Source organism: Ochotona princeps, chromosome 3 (assembly GCF_030435755.1).
Source record: "Ochotona princeps isolate mOchPri1 chromosome 3, mOchPri1.hap1, whole genome shotgun sequence".
In the NCBI taxonomy this organism is placed as follows: Eukaryota; Metazoa; Chordata; class Mammalia; order Lagomorpha; family Ochotonidae; genus Ochotona; species Ochotona princeps.
Genome location: NC_080834.1, coordinates 94,982,867 through 95,005,219, shown reverse-complemented (window position 1 = coordinate 95,005,219; position 22,353 = coordinate 94,982,867). Strand labels below are relative to the sequence as shown.

At 36.5% G+C, this 22,353-nt stretch overlaps 1 protein-coding gene across 5 annotated transcripts in view; it reads right to left on the bottom strand.

Moving 5' to 3' along the window:
- The window catches only part of FGF12 (fibroblast growth factor 12), a 536,096-nt gene that overhangs the window by 15,995 nt on the left and 497,748 nt on the right, over positions 1-22,353 (bottom strand). For all 5 annotated transcript variants that reach the window (XM_058662113.1, XM_004577790.3, XM_004577789.3 and 2 more), the window contains one exon: positions 4-202. In XM_058662113.1, the coding sequence (XP_058518096.1) occupies positions 4-202 (199 nt within the window). The remainder of the gene's footprint in view (positions 1-3; positions 203-22,353) is intronic.

Genomic DNA, 22,353 nt, shown 5'->3' with positions numbered 1-22,353 from the left:
TACCTTCAATAGGTTTTGGTACAAAATGTGATGAGGGCTTGGTTTTCTTCACTCTGTTCCCCTTCATAATTTGTCCTTCTTTATTGAGTCCCAGAAACCAAGCTCGGCCAGATTCTTGCTGACGATACAGTGTGGAAGAATATATCACGTAGTAGTTTTCAAAAACAGATTCTTTAAATTTGCATTCTGGAGTGAAAACATCCTGCAAAAAATTTTTAAAATAGAAACACAAAACAGAAAAAAAAAGTAGTTAAGAATGCATTAGCAAATATTTAAGGCAAGTGTGTTTGGTTAAAGCAAATGTTGCAAACGCATATTATTTTACCAGTATTTGGAACAAAGATTCATTGCATTAAATCAAACAAAAAACAAGATTTCCTTTGTAGCCAACTTTTACTCCAAAGAACACAACTCTTCAGGTTTCAGTCACTCATCCAACACTTTGGTCAAATCCAAACTAAAGTTTCATAAGTTAAATGATGTACCATTCCTCATTTTAGTGGCCCTCACAGTGTAAATCAGGAACTAGAATTTACCTCCAGCAGCTAAAGTGAATCTGATTCGATCTGTAACATTGATTTATTTAACAGCATAACTGAAGCCCAATACAGTTAAATTGTTCCTAGCATGACAGGGAGTTGGAAGCAGATTCGGACACTGGGTTTGAATAGTAGGCTTAGATGCTAGCTCATTATGTGTTCCCACACCACACATTTCTTCTCACAAACAGGTTTCAGTTTTCAGCCATGAAAATTACTATAGTCATTAAACAAGAAAATCAATGCTTCTGCCTAATAGGTAACAAACTCCTAAGCATTATGTTAGTTTCAAAATTATTTAAATCTTCCTTATGGAATAGTGTAAGCCCAAGAGAGTGTAGTGGGGCTGAAGTCCTGCGTTCTGAGACAAAAGCAGTAGTTCTTTAACCAATACATCGACAAAGGATAAACCAATGCACAGCATTGAAATCCCAATGAGATATCATTCCAAAGAGGTTATCAGAGTAAGAAATCAAAATTGAGGCAACTGCTATCAACTGAACAAACAAGGCATCTGGGTGGGAGTTTGGACACAGCAGGAGTTCAGTGAAGTTACTTCTGTGGGTATTGGCAGCCTTCTTTAGAAACTCAGGTGAAACTTATAAGGAACTTGAGCCAGCATGAACAATTCCTCTATGTACAACCTTGGCAATATGTATGCAATTTCAATTTGAAACTGGTCACCAAAGACTTTACATGACATTTGTTCTTATCACTTCTTTTTTTATGAAGTGAAAAATTAGAGCTTTGGACTTGGAGGAAGCAAACCAATCAAGGCTTTGTTTCTGGTTTCATACATAATAGATATCTAGTGATCAAAACTCTTTTGACTATCATGTTTTTAGCTCTAAATTCAGTTATTTTAAAGAAAATGAAAACATGTATGTAAGAGATCTTAAAATAGTTCATGGAAATGTATTATGAAAAAGGTATGCATAAATTTTGAAAAAATGTACCAGAAATATATCATCTTTTCTATTAACTGTATACAAAAACTATGTAGTTTTACTCTTTATTTGAAAGTCAGGGGCAGGGAGACAGAGCAAGTTCTTTCAGCTTCCATTGCACATCCTAAATTGCCACAACGCTCAGTCTGGACCTGGCCCAAGCCAAGAGACATTTACTCCATCTGGGCTCTCACACTGGAGTCAGGAGTCCAAGTTTTTGAGCCATCAATTTTTGTCCTCCTAGACATATAAGTAGGCAACTGGATCAGAAGCAGAGCACCCAGTCCTTTAACCAGCACTCTGACATGGAATTCTAGTGTTGTAAAAGCGACTTATCCACTGTGCCAAAATACCATTTTCTGTAAACTGTATATCATGAACATTTAAAATTTGTAAAATCTCAAACTTATTCTTATGGTTTTCTTCTTGTACCTTACCAAGAAAACATAATCACATAATCAGTCATATACTAAGACACTTAATTCTGCGTTTTAGTGAAAGCTTTAAATCTGTTCCCACACACTGGACTCTATACCATAATCATAGCTAAAACAAATTAAAAGTTATCTAAACAGTTTGACAAAGATTCAGAAAATCACAAATATTCAAAGATGTTCTAACATTACATGATGTTCATAATGACAAAAAATCTCATGCATAATGGAAATAGGTGGGCAGGCTGGGAGTTACAGGTAACAAAATCTTAGCTTAACTTCAATCTACCACAAAGGAAGCAGAGTGAGCAACCAAAATAGTAAACGTCTTCTTTTTGTTTCTCTTTGTGAGATAAATGAGTAGTTGTCTAGTTTGACCAGTAACAGTCTCCCCGCCCCATTTGATTTCACTACAAATGCCAGAAAATTCTCCTTGTACTGATACTTCATAACTACATATTTTACATCAATTCCTCTTTCATACTGACTGTTTTTGCGTGTTCTCACTACACGGAGACTGCTGTTATCTAACGCAGGTGTTGGTCTATTAGGGTTCACCATTGCCCAGAAGCAGTCCCTTTTTCTGTATCCAGCCTCTACCTGCCAGCCTTCATCCTTTCCCCATCTTATTGGACTTCACTTAGAAGGAACATTACACAACACAATCCAAATACACAGAAAACTCAACCCCAGCATCATGCTGAATAGGGAAAGACTATAAGCTTTTCCAGTACTCTGGAAACAGACAAGGATGTCAACTTTCAACATTGCTGTTCAGCATACTATTACAAATCTTTCCTAGAGCTGATAGGCAAGAAAAACAAATGAAAGAAAGTCACATTAAAAACAAGGAATTAAAATTATCCCTGTTCATAGATAACAAGATTTACTATATAGGAGACCTGAAAGACTCAATGATGAGACTACAGGAACTCATAAGGCAGTTTGGCAGAGTAGCAGGGTACAAAATTAATGAACCTAAATTGATGGCCCTAAGTATAATCAAACAACTTCATGACTGAGAAGGAACTTGTAAGTAGAGTCCCCATTAAAATAGTTGAGGAGAACCTTAAAATATTAGGATAAACATCACCAAAGACCTCTATGATGAAAATGACAACATTTTTTTTAAGAATGGGAGATGACATCAAAAGATGGCTAAATGTGCCATGTTCCAGGATCAGCAGGATTAATTCATTAAAGTGCTACAAAAGTAACATACAGATTGAAAACGATCCCAATCAAAATCCCAACAACATTCTTCTCAAAAGTAAAAACGATAATAGGAAAAATTGGAAACACAAGAAAACATGACCGGACAAAGCCATCCTAAAGGAAAGAAAACTGGAGGAATCACAATTTCATAACTCAAGACCTACTACAGGGCAGGGTAATCAAAACAGTATGGTACTGGTGCAGCAGCAGAGAAGATCAATGGTGCAGAATAGAAACCCCAGAAGTAAGCTCATACATGTAAAGTCAATAAATCTTTGATGAGAAAATGGAAAATAACTCAGAGAATAAGTTCTGTCTCTTCAACAGATGCTGTTTGGACAACTGGTTATAAGCCTACATAAGTTAAAAAAAAAACAAAAACCAAGACCGAAACCTGTCATCTTGTACAAAAATCAGCTCTAGATGGATCAAGGACCAAAGTCTGCACCAAAACACCATCAAACTATTAGAGGAAAATGTAGGCATCACTCTGCATGATGTAAGCATTGGCATAGACATTTTGGAAAACTCACCAAAAGCACAGGGAAGTCAAAGCCAAATAAAAGAAACAGGAATACATCAAACAAAACAGCTTCTGTACCACAAAGGAAATGAACAGCAAAGTGAAGAACCAACCAACAGAACAGAAGAAAATCTTTCGCACACTATACACCTGATAGTGGACTAATATTCAGGATTTACAAAGAGCTTTAGAAAATGAATAACAGCAAAATAAACAACCATGTGAAGCTGTGGGAGAAGGAAACAAGCCGGCATTTTTCAAAACAAATTCAAGTGGCAAATGGACATATTAAAGATGTTCAAACTCCTTAACTATCAGGGAAATGCAAATAAAAACCGCATTGATATTCAGCATAACCCAGTAAAATTAGTCTGTATTTGGAAATCTACCAACAATATCTGCTGACTTTGATGTGGGATAAAGGTACCTTCCTCCATTGTAGGTGGGAATGTAGGCTAGTGCAGCCACTGTGCAAGTCACTATGAACAATGCTCAGACAAGTGGAATTTGATCTGTTGTACGACCCAGCTATCTCACTCCTAGGAATAGATACAAAGAAAGTAAAATCTGCATATCAGCTCAAACCACAATAGGAAAGACATGGAAGCAACCGAAATGCCCATCGAAAAAGGAATGGAAAAAGAAATGGTGGTACATCACTCCATGGAATACTACTTAGCCATTAAACAGAACGAAATTCTGCCATTGGCAACAAAATAGTCACAACTTGAGATGATATGATCATCTTCGTTGAAATAAGCCAATCACAAAAGGACAAACATCATATGTTCTCTCTGATATAAGGCAGCCAAGCATAATGCAAGATCAATAGATACTTAGGTAAACATGTATGTACATATATTTTCATAGATGAATCGTGTAATAGAAACTCGCATACCAGGAATTGGATACACACTGAAGTATGTCTCTACCTTTGAATAAAAAGAGGACTCCCAGTGAAGCTATTAAATCTATCTTGACACTAGGATGTTAAACTTTCTACCACTGTCTGTACCTGCAATGTCATGATACACTTAAATAGCAGAATGTTGGACTTGTGACTGTTGCTAAAGGAACATACTGTTGTAATAATAAGGAGGAAGATATTGTGGGGAGGGAGGTGGTGGAACGGGAGACCCCTGAATCTATGGCAGTGAATCATGTAAAGTAAAAAATAAAAATAATTACAGAAACCTGGAGCTCTAATCAGGGGTGGTAGGAGTGATGGGGTGACTCTATAGTTGGTTAATTTCCTCTGCTTTCCCAGGCAAGTTATCAGGGAGCTGAATCTATAGGAAGCAGCAGGGACTCAAATTGGCCTCCAATATTGTATACCAGAGTGATAAGCAGCAACGTAACTTACTGTATCAATTTTGGCCCCTCGTGCCATTATGAAATGCTAAGGAATAAATACATACACACAATGACTTGAAAGGCAAAGAATTTTAAATATACAGATGTTAATGAATACATGAATAAACTATTCTATATTTTTGACAGTTATCCCTGCCAACATTGTTTTCATCAAGCTAATTCTTTGATTTGTTCTCATGTTCTAAATCTCAAACTGTAATTAATTCAAATTCTTGCTACTTCTGCAATCAATAGGCCCATGATGAACGCATTTTTCAGTCTCTTCAGGTTATAGGCAACTTTTCTCCTCTAGCTTCTATAACTGTATTTAGCATTTTCTTTTCCAAAGATTTAATATTCATTAAAATGTCAGAATTACAGAAGGCAACACTATTTTCTGAAAAAATCATTCCTGTGCTCCAGATTTAGGTTGTAATCCACTGGCAATTTTCCACAGGACTTTGTTTAAGTCAGCTAACTTCTATAAAACTTGGTTTCTACCATTGTTAATTGAGGACATGCTACTATAAAATTATGAATTTATAAGGATCCTGAAAGAAAACTTTGAGACTTATATGAACATACATAATTAGTTGAGATTTCTTACTTTACAAAGAAGTGACATTAGAACTTTAAAACTTTCTACAGTTTAGGATTATGTTGGCTTGAAATAAGTTTTTGAAAGATAAAGAATACAATGTTACTCATTCACATCCACTTTTGCTTCCCCTAGATTTACTTGCAGAATGTATGCCTTCCAACTCAAGCAGGAAGTACATGATGTGTATTGCCCCAAACAGCGACTATGGTTAAATGATTCTATAATCATGATTCGTTTTACCTGGCTCTGTGCCAATTCCCATTTCCCCCTGACTGTCGGGGCTGTGATAATCTCTGGAATGAACATTATTAAATGAACAAACTCTCATTGTCCTCCAGCCTCTGGTCTCTTTGCTGTTGCTAAAAACCAACAAACATGTTTGGTTTTAAATCCTTCTCAACTGCTGTCCTCCATTCTTGAAAAACAGTTCACTACCATATTAACATGCTTTGACCCCTTATTTCATTCAGGTCACTGCTAAAATGTGATTACCCAGAAAGATCTCCCTTGACAAGCTTATATAATTTAACACTTTCTCCAGATTCTGTTTATCTTGCATTTCTTTTTCATCATAATTCAATTCTGACTGATACTACAGTGGACATGAATCTGCTTAAGCCCATGAAGGTAGGCTATCATGATTTCCACATTCTAATATTAACGGTTCTTGAAATAAAAAGATTTATTTTAACCTAATGTTTATTGAAAAAGGCAACATGAACCCTGGATTCTTCCAAATTGTGTTTAAATCAGGAAGGTTACTTTCTTTCCTAGGCTCTTTTCTATACATGTAAAATGAAACTGTTTGTTGATCTAAACAATAAATAACCTAACACATCTCTTGCATCATATACCTTGTTTTTTTGTTTTGTTTTGGAAGGGTAGATTAACAGAAAAAGGAGAGATGGAGAGGAAGATCTTCGGTCCACTGTTCATTCCCCAAGTGGCAGCAATGTCAAGAGGGGAGCCATTCCAAAGCCAGGAGCCTCCTGTTGGTCTCCCATGTGGGTGCAGGATCCCAAAGCTTTGGACTATCACCCTCTCCTGCCTTCCTAGGCCACAATCAGTATGCTAGAGGGGAATGGGGCAGTTGAGACTTGACTTGCAAGGCCAGCCAATTCAGCCAATGAACCATCATGCTGGGCCCTGCATCTTAAACTTTTGATAACTTTGATAACGTTATCATTCACTTTTGTTCAATGATCTACTGAAGCTGAGAACTTCATATGAAATGGTATTATTGCAAAATAGCACCAAGGCAGGCATTGTGACACAGCAGATGAAGACACTGCTTGGGATACACACATCCCATATCAAAGTGTCAGTTCAAGTACTGCCTCAAACTCTTCCCAATCTTGCTTCCTGCTAGTGTACCCAGGGAGACAGTAGATGATGGCCCAAGTGTCTGGCTCTCTGATAGTCACATGGGAGACATGGACGGTGTTCTACGTTCCTGGCTTCCACCTGGCCAGAACTGGCTCTAATGGGCATTTGGGGAATGACTCAGCAGGTGAATGATTTTACCTTCTCTTTCTCACTGTTTCTGTGCCTCTCCCTTTCAAGTGTACAAATATAAATACTAGAAAATGACAATATTTACCCACCAAGAAATTGTGATAATAATAATATTATTATTAAATAATAAAATAAGAAGCCAGCAATGTAGTATAGCAGATCAACCCACTATGCATAATGACAGTATTCCATAAGGACATTGATTCCATTTCTATTTGTCCCACTTCCGATCCTTTCCCTTACCAATGCGACTAAGAAAAGAAAAATGGTCCAAGAATGTAGGCCCCTAAACTCATGTAGGAGTCCCAGCTGCAGTTCGAGGCTCTGGGCTTTGGCATAGGCCAACCCTGGCCATTACTACCATTTGGGGAATGAACTAGCGGATAGAAAACAATTATCTCTTTGTCTTTCTGTAATCCTGCCTTTCAAATGAATAAATGATCATTAAAAACAAAATAAAAATAACTCAAAGTAAAAAGCCTGAGCATTTGGTCTAACAGTTGAGACACAATTTAAGAAGCTCATATTCCCTATTAGTGTGTCTGGGTTCAAGTCCCAGACCCACTCCTGACACCAGCTTCCTGCTAATGCAAACTCTTAGAGAAAATGGGGATGACTCAGATGATGCACTTTGTCTGCCATGAGATTCAGTCCCTGGTCCCTGGCTTTGACATGTGTAATTCCTGCCTATTGTGAGCATTTTAAGGAACTGGTGAATGGGAGTCCTCTCTGTTTTTCTCTCTTTCTCTCCATCCCAGTAAACTGAATGAAAACTGAAAACAAAAGACAAAAAATGTAAAAAATGTATAATGGTAAAATAGCTTTTGCTGTTGTGTTAATTATTAAAAATGATAAATCCTATAGCCTGAAGAAATGACTGATTTTCTTTCTTTCTTTCTTTCTTTTTTTTTATTGGAAAGGCAGATATACAGAGAGGAGGAGAGACAGGAAGATCTTGCATCCGATGGTTCACTCCCCAATTGGCCACAATGGCTGGAGCTGAGCTGATCCGAAGCCAGGAGCCAGGAGACTCTTCCAGGTCTCCCACATAGGTGCAGGGTTCCAAGCCTTTGGGCCATCCTTGACTGCCTTCCCAGGCCACAAGCAGGGAGCTGGATGGGAAGTGGGGCTGCCGGGATTAGAACCGCCACCCGTATGGGATCCTGGCATGTGCAAAGCTGGGACTTTAATAACTATACTATTGCGCTGGGCCCGAAATGACTGATTTTCAGGCTCACAAAGGATCTGTTGATTTTGATTTTTCCTTTTCAATTAAAACTCAAATCTACAATTTGCTTAATGTGCAGGCCATCTTCCATAATTTCTTTGTACTCTTATTTACTTGGCTTTTTTATACAAAGAAAAAATAAAAAAGGTATTAATGATTCTTGCAACACAATTAATCTTCAACAATTCTGAGACAAGGTATTTCTTTTTGTTTAACTTTTGAGTATTCAGCTGTGCAGTTTTTGTTTTGGTAAATTCCATAAGTATCTTCCCATGCACAGGATGTGGCTATTGGCAACTGCCTTGTTAACTTGTTGTCAGATATGTAATATTACGTACAGAACAGCATTCTTGTTTTATATCCTGAATAGAGGGAAAGAAAACACTAAGTTACATTATGTTGAATGAAGACAAAAAGAAGAAAAGAAAAAGCTGCTTTTGTTAGACTAAGTCCAATGCTATAACTTAAAAAAAAAAACTCAGTAGATACAGAAACCTATGTCTTTATACTTTTGAGGTAATTATGACTGGAAAATTACTGAGTCAATTTCTCTAAAAATCTCTTTTAAATATATTTCTTGTGATTTCTTGTGATAGCCGAAAGGCATCAGGGTAAATCGAATCCGACTTGTGGTATACTGGCTGTGTACTGTTGGAAGTAGATAGACACAACTTTCATCTGGCTTTAGAATGTGGATAAGTTATTTAAATTCTCTGAAATTCAGCTTCATCATTTTTAAGCTAAGCCTAATCATACTTACACAATTAGGACAAAAATACTTAAGACATTGAATGTTACATATACTGATGACTAGTGTACAATACCTTTTCTTACTCCTGGTAAAATTTTTCGTAATAATTAATATCATAAATTAGAATAGATGAGCCTCAGTGGTATACTGAAAAAAGTCGCTTGATTTACAGATTTAAATAATATGTTCCAAGATTCTTTTACCTATTTAGACAAGTGAAGGCTACCTCACTGAAGGCACAATTTGTTCATCTATTATTCCAAGACACAAAGGATGCAATCATTTCTCTTTTTCTGGAAGAGGAAGAGGTTGTACTCAATCAGAGGTAAGTGACATGATGATTTTCAGACTTTTATCAGCTGCTAATGAGGTATTATATCATATGGTTATTTCACTTAAATGCTGAAGACAATCAAGCGGCTCATTACATATCATTATTAAAAGTTCCCCAAGACACAGTGTAGAAATACCATCAAGACGTAAGAAATAAAGATGTAAATGTGAAGCAGTTGTGTTAAATGTACACACATGCAAAATATAAGTTTGCATTTTTACATTCTGCCGTTTTTGTTAAACACATACATCTATGGATATATACAGAAGTAGATATTGGCATATATTTTGTTTAGAAAGCAACTAAGAACACATGCTGGCTTGCATGTGAGAAAAGGGTACTGCACTGTGGGTGGGAATGTGGGCTGGTGTAGCTACTATGGAAGTCACTATGGCCAATGCTCAGACAACTGGAAATCTGTACAACCCAGCTATCGCTGTACTGTACGACCCAGCTATCACACTCCTAGGAATATATACAAAGGAAGTGAAATCTGCATATGAGAGAGTTATCTGCAATCCTGTATTTGTAGCAGCCCAAACCACAACAGGGAAGACATGGAAACAACCGAGATGCCCATCAAAAGACGAATGGAAAAGGAAACAGTGGTACATCACTCCCAAAAGGACAAACATCATATGTTCTGTCTGATACAAGGCAACCATGAAAATGCAAGATCAATAGATACATAGGTAAACATGTATGTACATACGTTCTCATAGATGAATTGTATGATGGAGACTGTCATAACAGGAAGCAGAGATGCACTGCAGTACGTATCTTTACTCTTTAATAAAAGGAGGACTCTCAAAGTGTTAAATATCCCTTGACAATATGATACTAGTCTTTCTACCCATGTCTATACATGCAGTGCCATGATACACTTAAATAGCAGAATGCTGGACTTGTGACTGTTGCTGAAGGACCACACCATTATAATAATATGGGAGAAGACATTTGGGGGGTAAGGAAGAGAAGTGAAGACACATTGTAGTATGCATCTCTATTAATGAGTAAAAGAAAGACTCCCAGGGAAATAGTTAAATATATCTTGACAATATGAATCTAGATTTTGTTTTTGCCCAAACCTACAATGCCATGATGCACTTAATTAGCAGACTGTTATTCCTGCAACTGCTGCAAAGGACTATACTGTTACAATAATCAGTGTAACAGTGTGTTATAATAATAAAAGTGTGGAGGAGAAAAATGGGGAGGAGGTAGAAAGAGGACAGAATAGGGAATCCTTATTCCTACAAAACTATATCATGAAAATGTTTTTTATTCTCCTGTATACAGAAGAAGCTGGTAGTAACATCTGTTTCCTTGGAAAAATTTTTGGTTGGAGAACACAGAAGAAATGGACTTATTTTTCTGTATGCATTAATGGATTATGACTTCAAACAATGAATTTAAGGGGAAAAACTGAGGGTTTTAATGAATACACTGGCTAAACGTGTCCTCCAGATCTCTAGTAGTAGTACAGTAGTACAGAAGTCAAAGCAGTTTTCAAATTTTGAAGTGCAAATTACTTTATATAACAAAAGAACCCCAAAACGCATGACTACAAGGATACCTACTGTAAGATTATCTGACCCCACACAATGAAAATTGATTTTTCATATGTTACTATAAAAACAATGAAGGAAGATAAATCGAGAGCCCATTTAATAAGGAACTGAAAAAACAGAATTGTTGAGTGAAGGTGGAAATGAGAATAAACTCAGTGTTTCTACATTTTGTCAGTTTCCACGTTGGAATAATCTTGGATATTTAGTTTGAGGGATATATTCAAGCCATAGATATTTACTAGATATTTTACTTTCTCATCCTGATTGGAACTCTATGTTTTGATGATTTGGTTTTTTTTAAGCCAATCAATCCCAGAACCTCCTATCACTCAATTTCTTCTGTATAATCCTACTTAACTTTCCATTCAAAATTGATGTGTACATTAATGGGTGTTCCAGAAGACAATGACCTGAACATATTTAGCATATAGCTTTGTTGTTTTTTGGGGGGGCGGGGGAGTGAGATCAGATGTTCCTAAAGCCATGAAAGATAATTCTGTTCAGCCTTTCTGGAAATGATGATCACTTCAGTGAGTGAAGCAGTTCTCGGTGAGGATGGACTGTAGATAGAGAAATGTGCGTCAGGGTGCTGCACAACTGCTGAGCATCTGTCATAAAAGAGGGCAGGGGTATTACTGTGAGGTAGAGCATATACCACATGAATCCTCTTCATTAATCTGGAGGGAATGCAAATTTAAAAAAGTAGATCAAAGGAATTCTGGTAACTCGCAGGTATCCCGTGTGTGCACAGAGAGCCTTATCTGACATTACATCCCTACAAATGTTACAACTACAAATGTTATAAATCCATGTTTCACAGGTGTGTTCTGTATAGGCTTAATTAAACCTCGGTGTACCGTCATGCCATCCATTTCCGTTTCTACAATTTAAAGAGTAATATGTTAGATAAATAGTTTTAATGGAACTTAAATGTGAGAGCCGTGTTAAAAAAATTGCATAAAAGCAAATGTTTGCCATAATGCTTCCTGCATGATGAATTCAAAGTAAACATACTCACTGCTAAAGATCACTGGAGAGAAAGAGAGCGATGGCTCACTTTACGCCTTTCTCTAAAGTGCTTGATTACAGAATAGCATTCATTTCTATTATGTTTTGTACATATTGTTATTTAGAAAAAGATACCATAATAACCACAGTTGCTGGATTTCACAAAAAGTACGAAGAAGAGCCACAGTTTCTTAGGGCTGGTCTGGTGGCATAACAAACGAATTGTCTGCATACTTGTGTTCCATATGGGCACCAGATCAATTCCCGGCTCTCCACTTCTGATCCTGCTCCATGTTTACGACCTGGGAAAGCAGCAATCAATGGCTCCAGTCCTTGAGTCCCTGAATACACATTAAGATACCCAGAGGAAGCTCCTGGTTCCTGGTTTCTTGTTGCTGGCTCCTGGCTTTGGATTGGCTCAGCTCCAACCATTGCAGCCATTTGGGGATTGAACCAGAAGACAGAAGGTCTTTCTCTCAGTCTCTCCATCTCTTTGTAAATCTGCCTTCCAAATAAAAATAAATCTTAAAAAAAAAAGACCATTCTTAATTTCTGTGTCTAGGATGTGTGCAGAATTTGTGACGTTTATACCTGCATCTGCTAGTTTAACTCAATGAAGAAAGCCATGTTAAACAACAGGAGGAAATCATTCATTCAAAATAACACGGTCTGGGCCTGGAGCTGTAGCCTAGTGGCTAAATCTTCGCTTTGCACATGCCGGGATCCCATATGGGCACGAGTTCAAGTCCCAGCACCCCTCTTCCCATCCAGCTCCCTGCCTGTGGCCTGGGAAGGCAGCTGAGGATGGGCCCAAAGCCTAGGAACTCTGCACCCATGTGGGAGACCTGGAAAAGTCTCCTGGCTCTTGGCTTCAGATCAGCTCAGCTCCAGATGTTGTAGCCATTTGGGGAGTGAATCACTAGAAGGAAGAATTGTCTCTCCTCCTCTCTGTATATCTGACTTCCCAATAAAAATAGATATTAATTTAAAAAAAAATAACATGGCCTGAGTAGAAGCAGTCAGGATTATCATTTGGCCTGCAGGCCAGGGTTCTGTCATCACAGCGCTGCAGCGGATGCTTGGGATAGCCTTCCACTGTTACAGAATGCTCAGTGTAAACAGGGTTTTAGGTAAAATCCTGCAACATTTCCATTAATCAATTTCCTCTGACCATTGTGCTTGCACTGATACAACAGTTGTCATATTACAAACCTATTATAGCAAACACCCTGTCTTAAGCTACTTTGCTTTATATAGAGAGTGTTTTTCTCTTACGATTCTATAAATCAGGTATAGTAATGTAACAAGAGGCAAAACTCAAAGGAGCAATTCCTATTTTACGTAAACGAGATAAAAACATAGTAAGATTGTTTTAAGTAAGGATTCTGAAGAGAGGGAAGGTCATAGCTCAAGGCAGGGTCAGCTATAGTAAAGACAAAGAACCTGGGTGAAAAGACAGAGCAAAACCAGCCAACAATGAAACTTAGTTGCTTTCCAGTAGTTCCAGTAGTGTAAATTTTGAGATTGGTTCATTTGTGATTCAGGGCTTATTATCTGATTCTGATTAATTTATGTAGCAAATTAAAACTTGATAAATTTTACTCAAATTGTCTTTTCAGACCACATGAAAATGGTAGAATTAAATCATTATCTGAAAATGTTTTATTTATCTCCCTATTTATATAGTATTTGATTGCAAACTCATTAAAATCAATATTCAAACCTATGCAGATTATTCCCAGTTCATATAACACAAGAATCCATTTTAACAGATTGCTTTATATATATATGTATATATTTATACATATATATGTATATATACATATATACATATATACATATATATACACATACATATATACATATATATACATATATACATATATACACATATACATATATATACATATACATATATACACATATATATACATATACATATATATATATCTCCATACACACATTCATCTTAATGGGTAATTGAGACATACATCTGTCTCGCATTGCTCACAGGTTCGGCTACAATCTGCTATATTTTTGTTTCATTTGTCATTGTTGCTCCTTGAACATGTGGGAAGTCCTCTCATCTGCATTTACAATTCTAAATCATATCCATCTTTGTAAACCTACCTAAAACTCAACTCCTTTCACAAAACCTTCTCTTATCGTGTCGTCTGAAAACAATCTTGTGACTCCCACCACAGAGATTCGTCTGTGACTCTAAACATAGTGATTCCTTTCTGTTATATATCCTAGCATTTTTGATTATGATCTCACTAAACACAGCTTATTTGAGATCAAAGTCTGTCTTAGTTCTTGAATCTTTCCTAGTAGCCAGAACCTGTAAATGTTCCCAAAGGAAGGAATAAATGAACGAATGACCTCAGTTGGCTTCAAATGTCAGCAACAGTTGATGAAACAATCTTTGCAACAGTTCCTCAAGCCTCATGTAAGAACTTCAAGAGCTAGACTTCCTTTGAGTCAACACAACAAACAATATCCCGAATTCAGCCCAAATATTTGCATTTGTATCTTTTTGGCAGTATTTTTAAAAGAAAAATGAAAGTTAAGCCTAAGCGTCAATGGATCAGTAGTAATATTAAGTGGAATAAGCATTTACTGTTTGGGAAAATATTCACTCAATGGTGAAAAAAAAATAATTAAAAATACAAACACACGTGCTCATGAAGAATCCAGTGTCTGAATAAGCCAGGCATTATCAACATCCTTTTCACAGGCAGCATTAGTTTATAAAAGATGATGGGTTCAGGCTGAGCACTCATGGGTTTTTTTGGATTAAGACTAATTGTATAGAAATTTAAATATATTTGGGCCCGGCGTGGTGGCCTAGTATTTACAGTCCTTGCCTTGAACGCACCAGCATCCCATATGGGCACCGGTTCCCATCCCGGAAGCTTCGCTTCCCATCCAGCTCCCTGCCTTTGTCCTGGGAAAGCACTCGAGGACGGCCCAAAGCATTGGGACCCTGCACCCGTGTGGGAGACCTGGAAGAAGCTCCTGGCTCCTGGCTTTGGATTGGCTCAGCTCTAGCCATTGCCACCATTGGGGGAGTGAATCACTGGACAGAAGAGCTTCCTCTCTGTCTCTCCTCTCTGTATATCTGACTTTGCAATAAAAATAAATAAATCTTTTTAAAAAAGAAATTTAAATATATTTAGATAAAACTCATTAACATGTATTAATAAAAGCCTATCAATGGCATTTTGGAACTTTTAAAAATGTAAGGAACATGCCAATGTTTCTTTTTCATATGAGCACTTAGAAAGTTATGTTGAATAACTTCACAGTAAATCCTAAATCAAATAATTAAATGGATTGGTCCCGGCATGGTGGCCAAGTGGCTAATGTCCTTGCCTTGAATGCACTGTCATCCCAGCAGCTCCACTTCCCATCCAGCTCCCTGCCTGTTGTCTGGGAAAATAGTTGAGGATGGCCCAAAGCCTTGGGACCCTGCACCCGCGTGGGAGACCCAGAAGAGCTCCTAGCTTCTGGCTTCGGATTGGCTCAGCTCTGGCTTTTGCGGCCACTTGGGGAGTGAGTCATTACATGGAAGATCTCTCTCTGTCTCTCTCCTCCTCTCTATATATCTGATTTCTCAATAAAAATACATAAATCCTCAAAAAAATTAAATGGATTGACAGTGTTGATTCACTAAAATTTTAAGATTTCCTTTTAGTTCATATAAAATTGTCACTGCATTGCATGTAGCCTCATATAAAAAGCTGTTTGATAAATACTTAATGTACATTTATTCATACACATCATATCTATACATATCTATGCATACATACACACATATAAACATATATATATATGCACATACTAAATTGGCTAGTGAAAGAATTATTTTCATGTCCCTTAAAAAATCCATTCTATTAAAGCCATTTTGGGGCACTCTCAAATGAACAATTTCCTTTACAGACCACTAGATGATAGTTGAATTTCTCCTAAATTACATTTTGTAGAATTTATTTTTATCTGAAAGGGAAATAATTTGTATTCATTTCCTGTTTTTGAGATCCATATCCTTTTGCAAAAAATAGAAAAAAAATGACAGTTGAAAAAGAGTTTAAAAGCAATTGTTTCATGAGTCAAATGACTCTCCTGTTAAAATTCTTTTGTCTGCCTACAGCATCAGTTTCAAATTTTGGGATTTGGTTATTAATAGGCTATTTGGTTGTTAATAAGCTATGTTACTTTGGTTCTTTTTGAAATGTGCCCACATGCTCAAACATTTTCACTGTGCTTTTCAGATATTTTGGAGTTTGGCAGTTTAAATTTCTCATCAGCATTAGTTTGGTTTAGCACACATGGGGTTGGAAGGAATTTTGTCATTTTTTTCTGAACAAAACCCCATAATTTTACAAAACGGAAAAAAACAGCACTGGAAGCCAACCTCAGCACTGACTCGGTACTCTCAAATTTATGACAAGGGGCAAAGTATCACAGCATCTTACCAACTTAGCTTGTGTTCTGACCATTTTCTCTAACAGAATCAGCATACAAACTTCCAGCATCCATCCTTCCAGCATCCAACTTTCAGAAAACCATATTTAAAACAACTATGTAGGAGAGCAGAGCAATACATAAAGAAAATGTTGTGATAGATTCAACAAGGTATAACTTCTGACACATCTGAGGACATTTTAAACACTTCCTAGAAAATGACAGGAAAATTTTATATTGGTGCAAAAGTATTTTGAAATTATGCACGTACGGAGTCTTCAAGAATTCAGAAGAAAAAACACATGAAAATAGTGTGTATACATTTCAAACATTTTTGCTTCAAAATTGAATCATCATTTAATTTAGTTTATCACAAATTTTAATATGTGCCCTTGCATAATTCTTTCATAAGAGTAAAGAAAAATTTGAGCCTGCTGCAATAGTCCAGTGGCTTAAATCTCGCCTTGTAAGTAACAGCCTCCAATGGTCCGTGGCTTCAGATCAGCTCAGTTCTGGCAGTTGTGGCCACTTAGGGAGTGAAACAGCAAACAGAAAATCTTTGTGTCTGTATCTCTTTCTCTCTGTAAATCTGCCTTCCCAATAAAAATAAATAAATCTTTTAAAAAATGATATTGCTTATCTTATGATTTCTCAAAAATAGAGCAGTAAAATCATAAGCACAGTATGTTTATCTGTATTCTCTGTTCACATGTTATATGGAAATCAGGTACAGGTAGACAAGACAGGATGACAAAAGGAATACAACGTGAACTTGACAAAACAGCATATTTTGTATCTAATTTCAAGTAGAGTGCAAAAATCATATAATTCATCTAGCCTTTCAGATACTGCTGAAATTCTGTTCATGTTCTAATTGTTAGTGATACAGAGAACTTAAAAAAATGGTCTTTGAAGTCAGAGTTTAGATATTGTGAGGTACATGACTGCATGATAAATTTCTTTCTTGAATAAACTGAATAACAGCTTCTACCAGGAAGGGCTTCCTGCAAGAGGCTCTGTTTTGATCCTTGAACAGTGTACAGGAATTCTGTAGTTAGAGAATGAAGGAATGTAAGGGAAAGAAAGAAATGGAGCAGAAGAAAGAAAGGAAATGGAAATAAAACAACAGAAAAAAGGAATACATAAATAATAATAAAAGAAATGAGAAAAAGATTATCATAGCTTCCTTTGATATTGAGACATCAGTTCTTATTTTAATGCCAAGGAAAGGTAGACTGGTTCAGTCATGTATCAGGAGATGAGAATGGGGGGAGTAAGTAGGCATTGAAAGTGAAGATATTTTCTGGTCTAGTCCCATGATTTTTGAAATATTTATGTGAAACAGAGTAGAGAAGTTTCCCGAGGAATGTAATGGTCGCACATTCATTTACGTTAACCCATTCCTTTATTAATTTCATATTGAATTCATACAAATCTAGTATCTTAGTAATTGTGTGATTGTGTGGATGAAATCTGTAGTTCAGAGTCACTGGATATGCAGCCTAACAAGGCAATCCACTGGCTAGGATTCTGAGTGAGTTTTGTCTGCTTTGTGCTCCACACAACACAGTACAATTAGGAGAACGTGACTGTGATGTTTGAATACAACATTGTAGTTTATGGACTAGGTGCATATTATTATCCTTGATTTTTCTCTTTTCTAATGTTTTAATTAACCTCCAACTGGAGAACGTTGCCACTAGGTGGAGTGGTGGTGATGTGCTTCTCATAGCCTTCATTTAGAACCACTGAGACAAGGGAGGGTCACGGTCCTGTGATTCTTGTCTCTAATGCTGCTCATTTTTCTTTCAAAAACTGTAATAAACAATTAAGAAATGACATTGAATAGTAAGTTGTAATATGTAAATGTGACATAAGTAATACCTGAATTACTGAGAGATAGAAGGCAGAAAAAGAAACTTACGGTCTTGTATCATACACCACCAGGGTCCATTTCTGCCCTTGCTGTTTATCAGATAGGAGAAGAGCTCATTGCTTCATTTCCATGAGACTTGGTTTTATCACAGTTAAAACTTGAATCATTATAATTATTTTTTCTAGAGCATAGATGTAGCCATGTGGGATAATGTGATTTCGGAAGCCCACAGGAAACTGCATAGGCATCACAGACAGAAATGCTTGATCTGATACCAAGTTTCATCAAGTTCACAAAATTTCACACTGATTCATAACTTCTAATTTCTTATAAAAACCTGAAGTGGTTTCAACATTGGTTCTTCTTTTCCATGTCTCAGAATTACATACAGTGATATAATCTAAGTTCCTCTGCCTGCACTCAGGTTTGTTCACACGGATTTGGGAGACTTGTCTACTATCAAAACAAAAAATCTACAAGCATTTTCACATGAATCAGTTCCAGGTTTTCTTAGTCTTACATTTAGAAAATCTAAATTTTTCAAATTCCACTTGATTCATGTTATTCTTTCTTTACAGTATTTTCCATGCTCAGAGGAATCCAATTCAGAAAGCTAAAATTAATTTACTACAGGAATAATATTCTCTTTTGCGACACAGACATTTTTTAACTTACAAAATGAGTAAAAAGCTTGACCTTTCCAAATTGGATTTGTTGGCCATTGAATTCTGTCATCTGTAAGTTGGAATGAAAATAAAACTTTAGTTAGTGTCTCTCTTTTCTTTGATGCTTGTTATAGGGTAAATTGTCTTTCTACCGCCACCCCTAAAGTGTCCTAGATTGAAGTTCTAATGTCTATTACCTCCGAATGTGATTGTATTTGGAAGTAACGTCTTCAAACAGGTGAGTTAGCTGAAATGGGGTTCTGTAAGGCTAGACCATGATTCAATCTTACTAGTATCCTAATAAAAATAAGACATTTGGACACATAGAGAGCTGGTAGGGATGTGTGTGCTGACAGGTACAACCATGTGAAGAGGGGAGCAAAAGTTATGGAGATGAGCTTGAGAGGAATCCAAGTATTCCAGCACCTTGATTATGGATTTCTCAAATCTCCAAAACTGTAAAAAAAATGAATTTCTGTTATTTTATCCATTCAGTCTGTGATGTTCTGTTATTTCAGTCCTAGCAAACTAATACATCCTCTAATGAAGGTTATTTGTCTATCCAGGCTCTTGATTCCTCTTTTCTTTAAGTTGATATGTTACACATTTTGTTACAGAAAGTTAATAGCAAGAAAGAGGGATAGCAAATTTTATGAAGAATCAAAGCTGAAGGAGGAGTGTATTAGGTTTCTGTGATTTTTTTAAATAGGTGGGGAAGGCTGAAAACTGGATGGAAATCCTAGTGGAATGGAACATAACTTATGAGAGTAAAGCAACGGTGGCTGTTGTTATTGAAGAAATCACTCTGAAAAACAAGGAATTTTAAGTTAGAATTTCTTTCACCTAGACTTTGTTTTTCTACCAATATCACTTATTGAAACTCAAAGGTTTACAGTTATTATACAAAAAATATACTTTTCTATAACAAACCAACAAAACCCATTTCTTACAAATTGTGTTTGATATTCTATTTTAGGCTTCAGCAAGCCCCACACAATAAAAAATTTGGATAGCAAGTGATTCATTCATTAAAATATTGTAAGGAATCACATTTTAGAAGGCAATTTAACAGGGCTGTTTATACTATTTACATAACTTGACTACAGATATCGTTAGAGCCTGACAAAATTTAGTCACCCTGCTCTTTGTATAAAACAATTCAGTGGAGCAAGATCACAGCAGGGTAAGATCTCCCCATGCAAATCATCAGAATGCAAATGTAATCATCTTACTGAAAGGGTGTTATAAATTATAAAGTATTATGTATGCAAAGGATGATAATTTAGGCCTTTATTCTGAAAAATTATGACCTCTTCAAAAGAGTGTTCATTAGTTCTACCCACCTTTTTAGGCTTCTGTGAGCCCCAGAGAAAGCAATAATAGATCTTGTGAAATCAGAGCAGATTTTTGTAATAACAACCAGTAATTTGTTCCTGAGGTTATAACTTTCTTGTTGATACCGTTAGTCCTGACTATTAGTTTGACATGACATGGAGATATAAGTTTGCAAGAACAAGAGCAGAATATTACAAAACTCTGGAGAGAGTAGAACTAACAGCAATGATCAAGGTTTAATGATGAGCAGAATGACAAGGTGGAGGATAGATGATGTTTTGTGGCAGTGAAAATATTCTGTGTGATATTATAACAGATGCATGTCATTACACTTGTGTTCAAATTCAGAATGCAGCACACCAAGGAGTGGACCATAATGTAAACTGTAGACCCTGGCTCTACATAATTATGTGTCAATGTAAGCTCATCAGTCCTAAGTAGCGTGTAACTCCGTTGTAGGTTATTGACAACAAAGACATAATGCACGTCTCTGAGCCAGGAGTAAATGTGGCATCTCTGTAACATCCTTAGTTTTTCTGTGTCTCCAAATTTATGAAAACATGACTGTCAAAGGCTGCCAAAATAACATTCCAAGAAATCAATGTCTACAGCAGATAAAACCTCAATTGTACTGAGCTGGGAAAGACTTGGATTGGACACTGCCACTCTCATACTATGCCTTTGTGGGTTCAGAGGTGGGACATCAAGGCATAGTCAGGAAAGCTGCTCATTTCTTATCAAAGTAATGAAGGATCTATTCCCAAATATGGATGAAAGTTTCCATGTGGATGGGTTCTCTTCTATTTTCTTTATCATCAGTCTAACATTAAAATGCTTTCATTTGACACTCTTAGCAAGAACATCTTCCCTCTTGAGATGGATGATAAAAGTAAGGTCAGTTAAAAGTTAAAAACAGATTCAAAACTATGTCTCACACTGTATGTCATCTTCAATTTCAACACAACTGGGTCAATTTCACAGCTCCATTTAGCTTGGCATAAGTTCTCAAAACATAGCAAACACGTTTGAATACTGGGACACTGTCATCCACTTCCTTCTTACAGATTCTGAATATGCATCATCAGTTCTCCCACTGGTCTGACATGCTTCATAACTGCTGTTGATTCATGCTGGTAGGACCCTGAGTTGGGTTGTGAATCAATGACCATGGGTTTCCTCTCATTCTTCTAAGTATATACTAGGTCAGTAGGTGTGCATGTTATGTGGAGAACAGAAAAACCACAGCTTCTGGTTGTAACAAAACTTAACCCAACTACTATAGCACTGGATATGTGCTTCTGAAAAAAAAAATCTCTCAAAAATAAACTTGGAATTTTTAACTCATAGGCTAAATTCTTATAAGACATATAGCCACCTACTATGTTAAGAAGTTGATGTATGTGAAGCACAAATTTAAATAGATCAGAGATTTGTAAAATGTGTAAAAAGAGATTTAATTCACTATGCTTTTCTTGTAAGCTGTACAAATTTCCAAAGCTCCAACTTCAAAGCATATTGAGTCTTTTAAGCATACTGGCCCAAGGATTAGCATTTCTTATTCAGGTAAAATATCTGGTGGAACAAAAAATACAACCCAAATCAATGATTAGAGAGCTGGAGTTATGGAACCTTGGAGACAACTCCTCCTACACATAATAATGATAATAGTAATAATAATAAAATGAAACCATGGCCTGGATTCTGGTTAATATTGCTAAAGCCTATTGCGTCTATATACTACTATGCACAATGTGTTTCATCCCAGCTCTAAACATCAGGGTTTGTCCCACATGGACTTACTTTCATGCATTTACATGTTTGACACCCCAGAAATAAAATATTGTATTCTTTGTGAATTTTTTTCTTTCTATTCACAGATATATTGATGTATCCAGAGCACATGTTACTTTTTTTTTTCTGGGAGGATGATCTTAGAAATTTACCTCCATCAAGAGTCTATAAATAAATTCAATAAGTAAATCTTCCCTGAT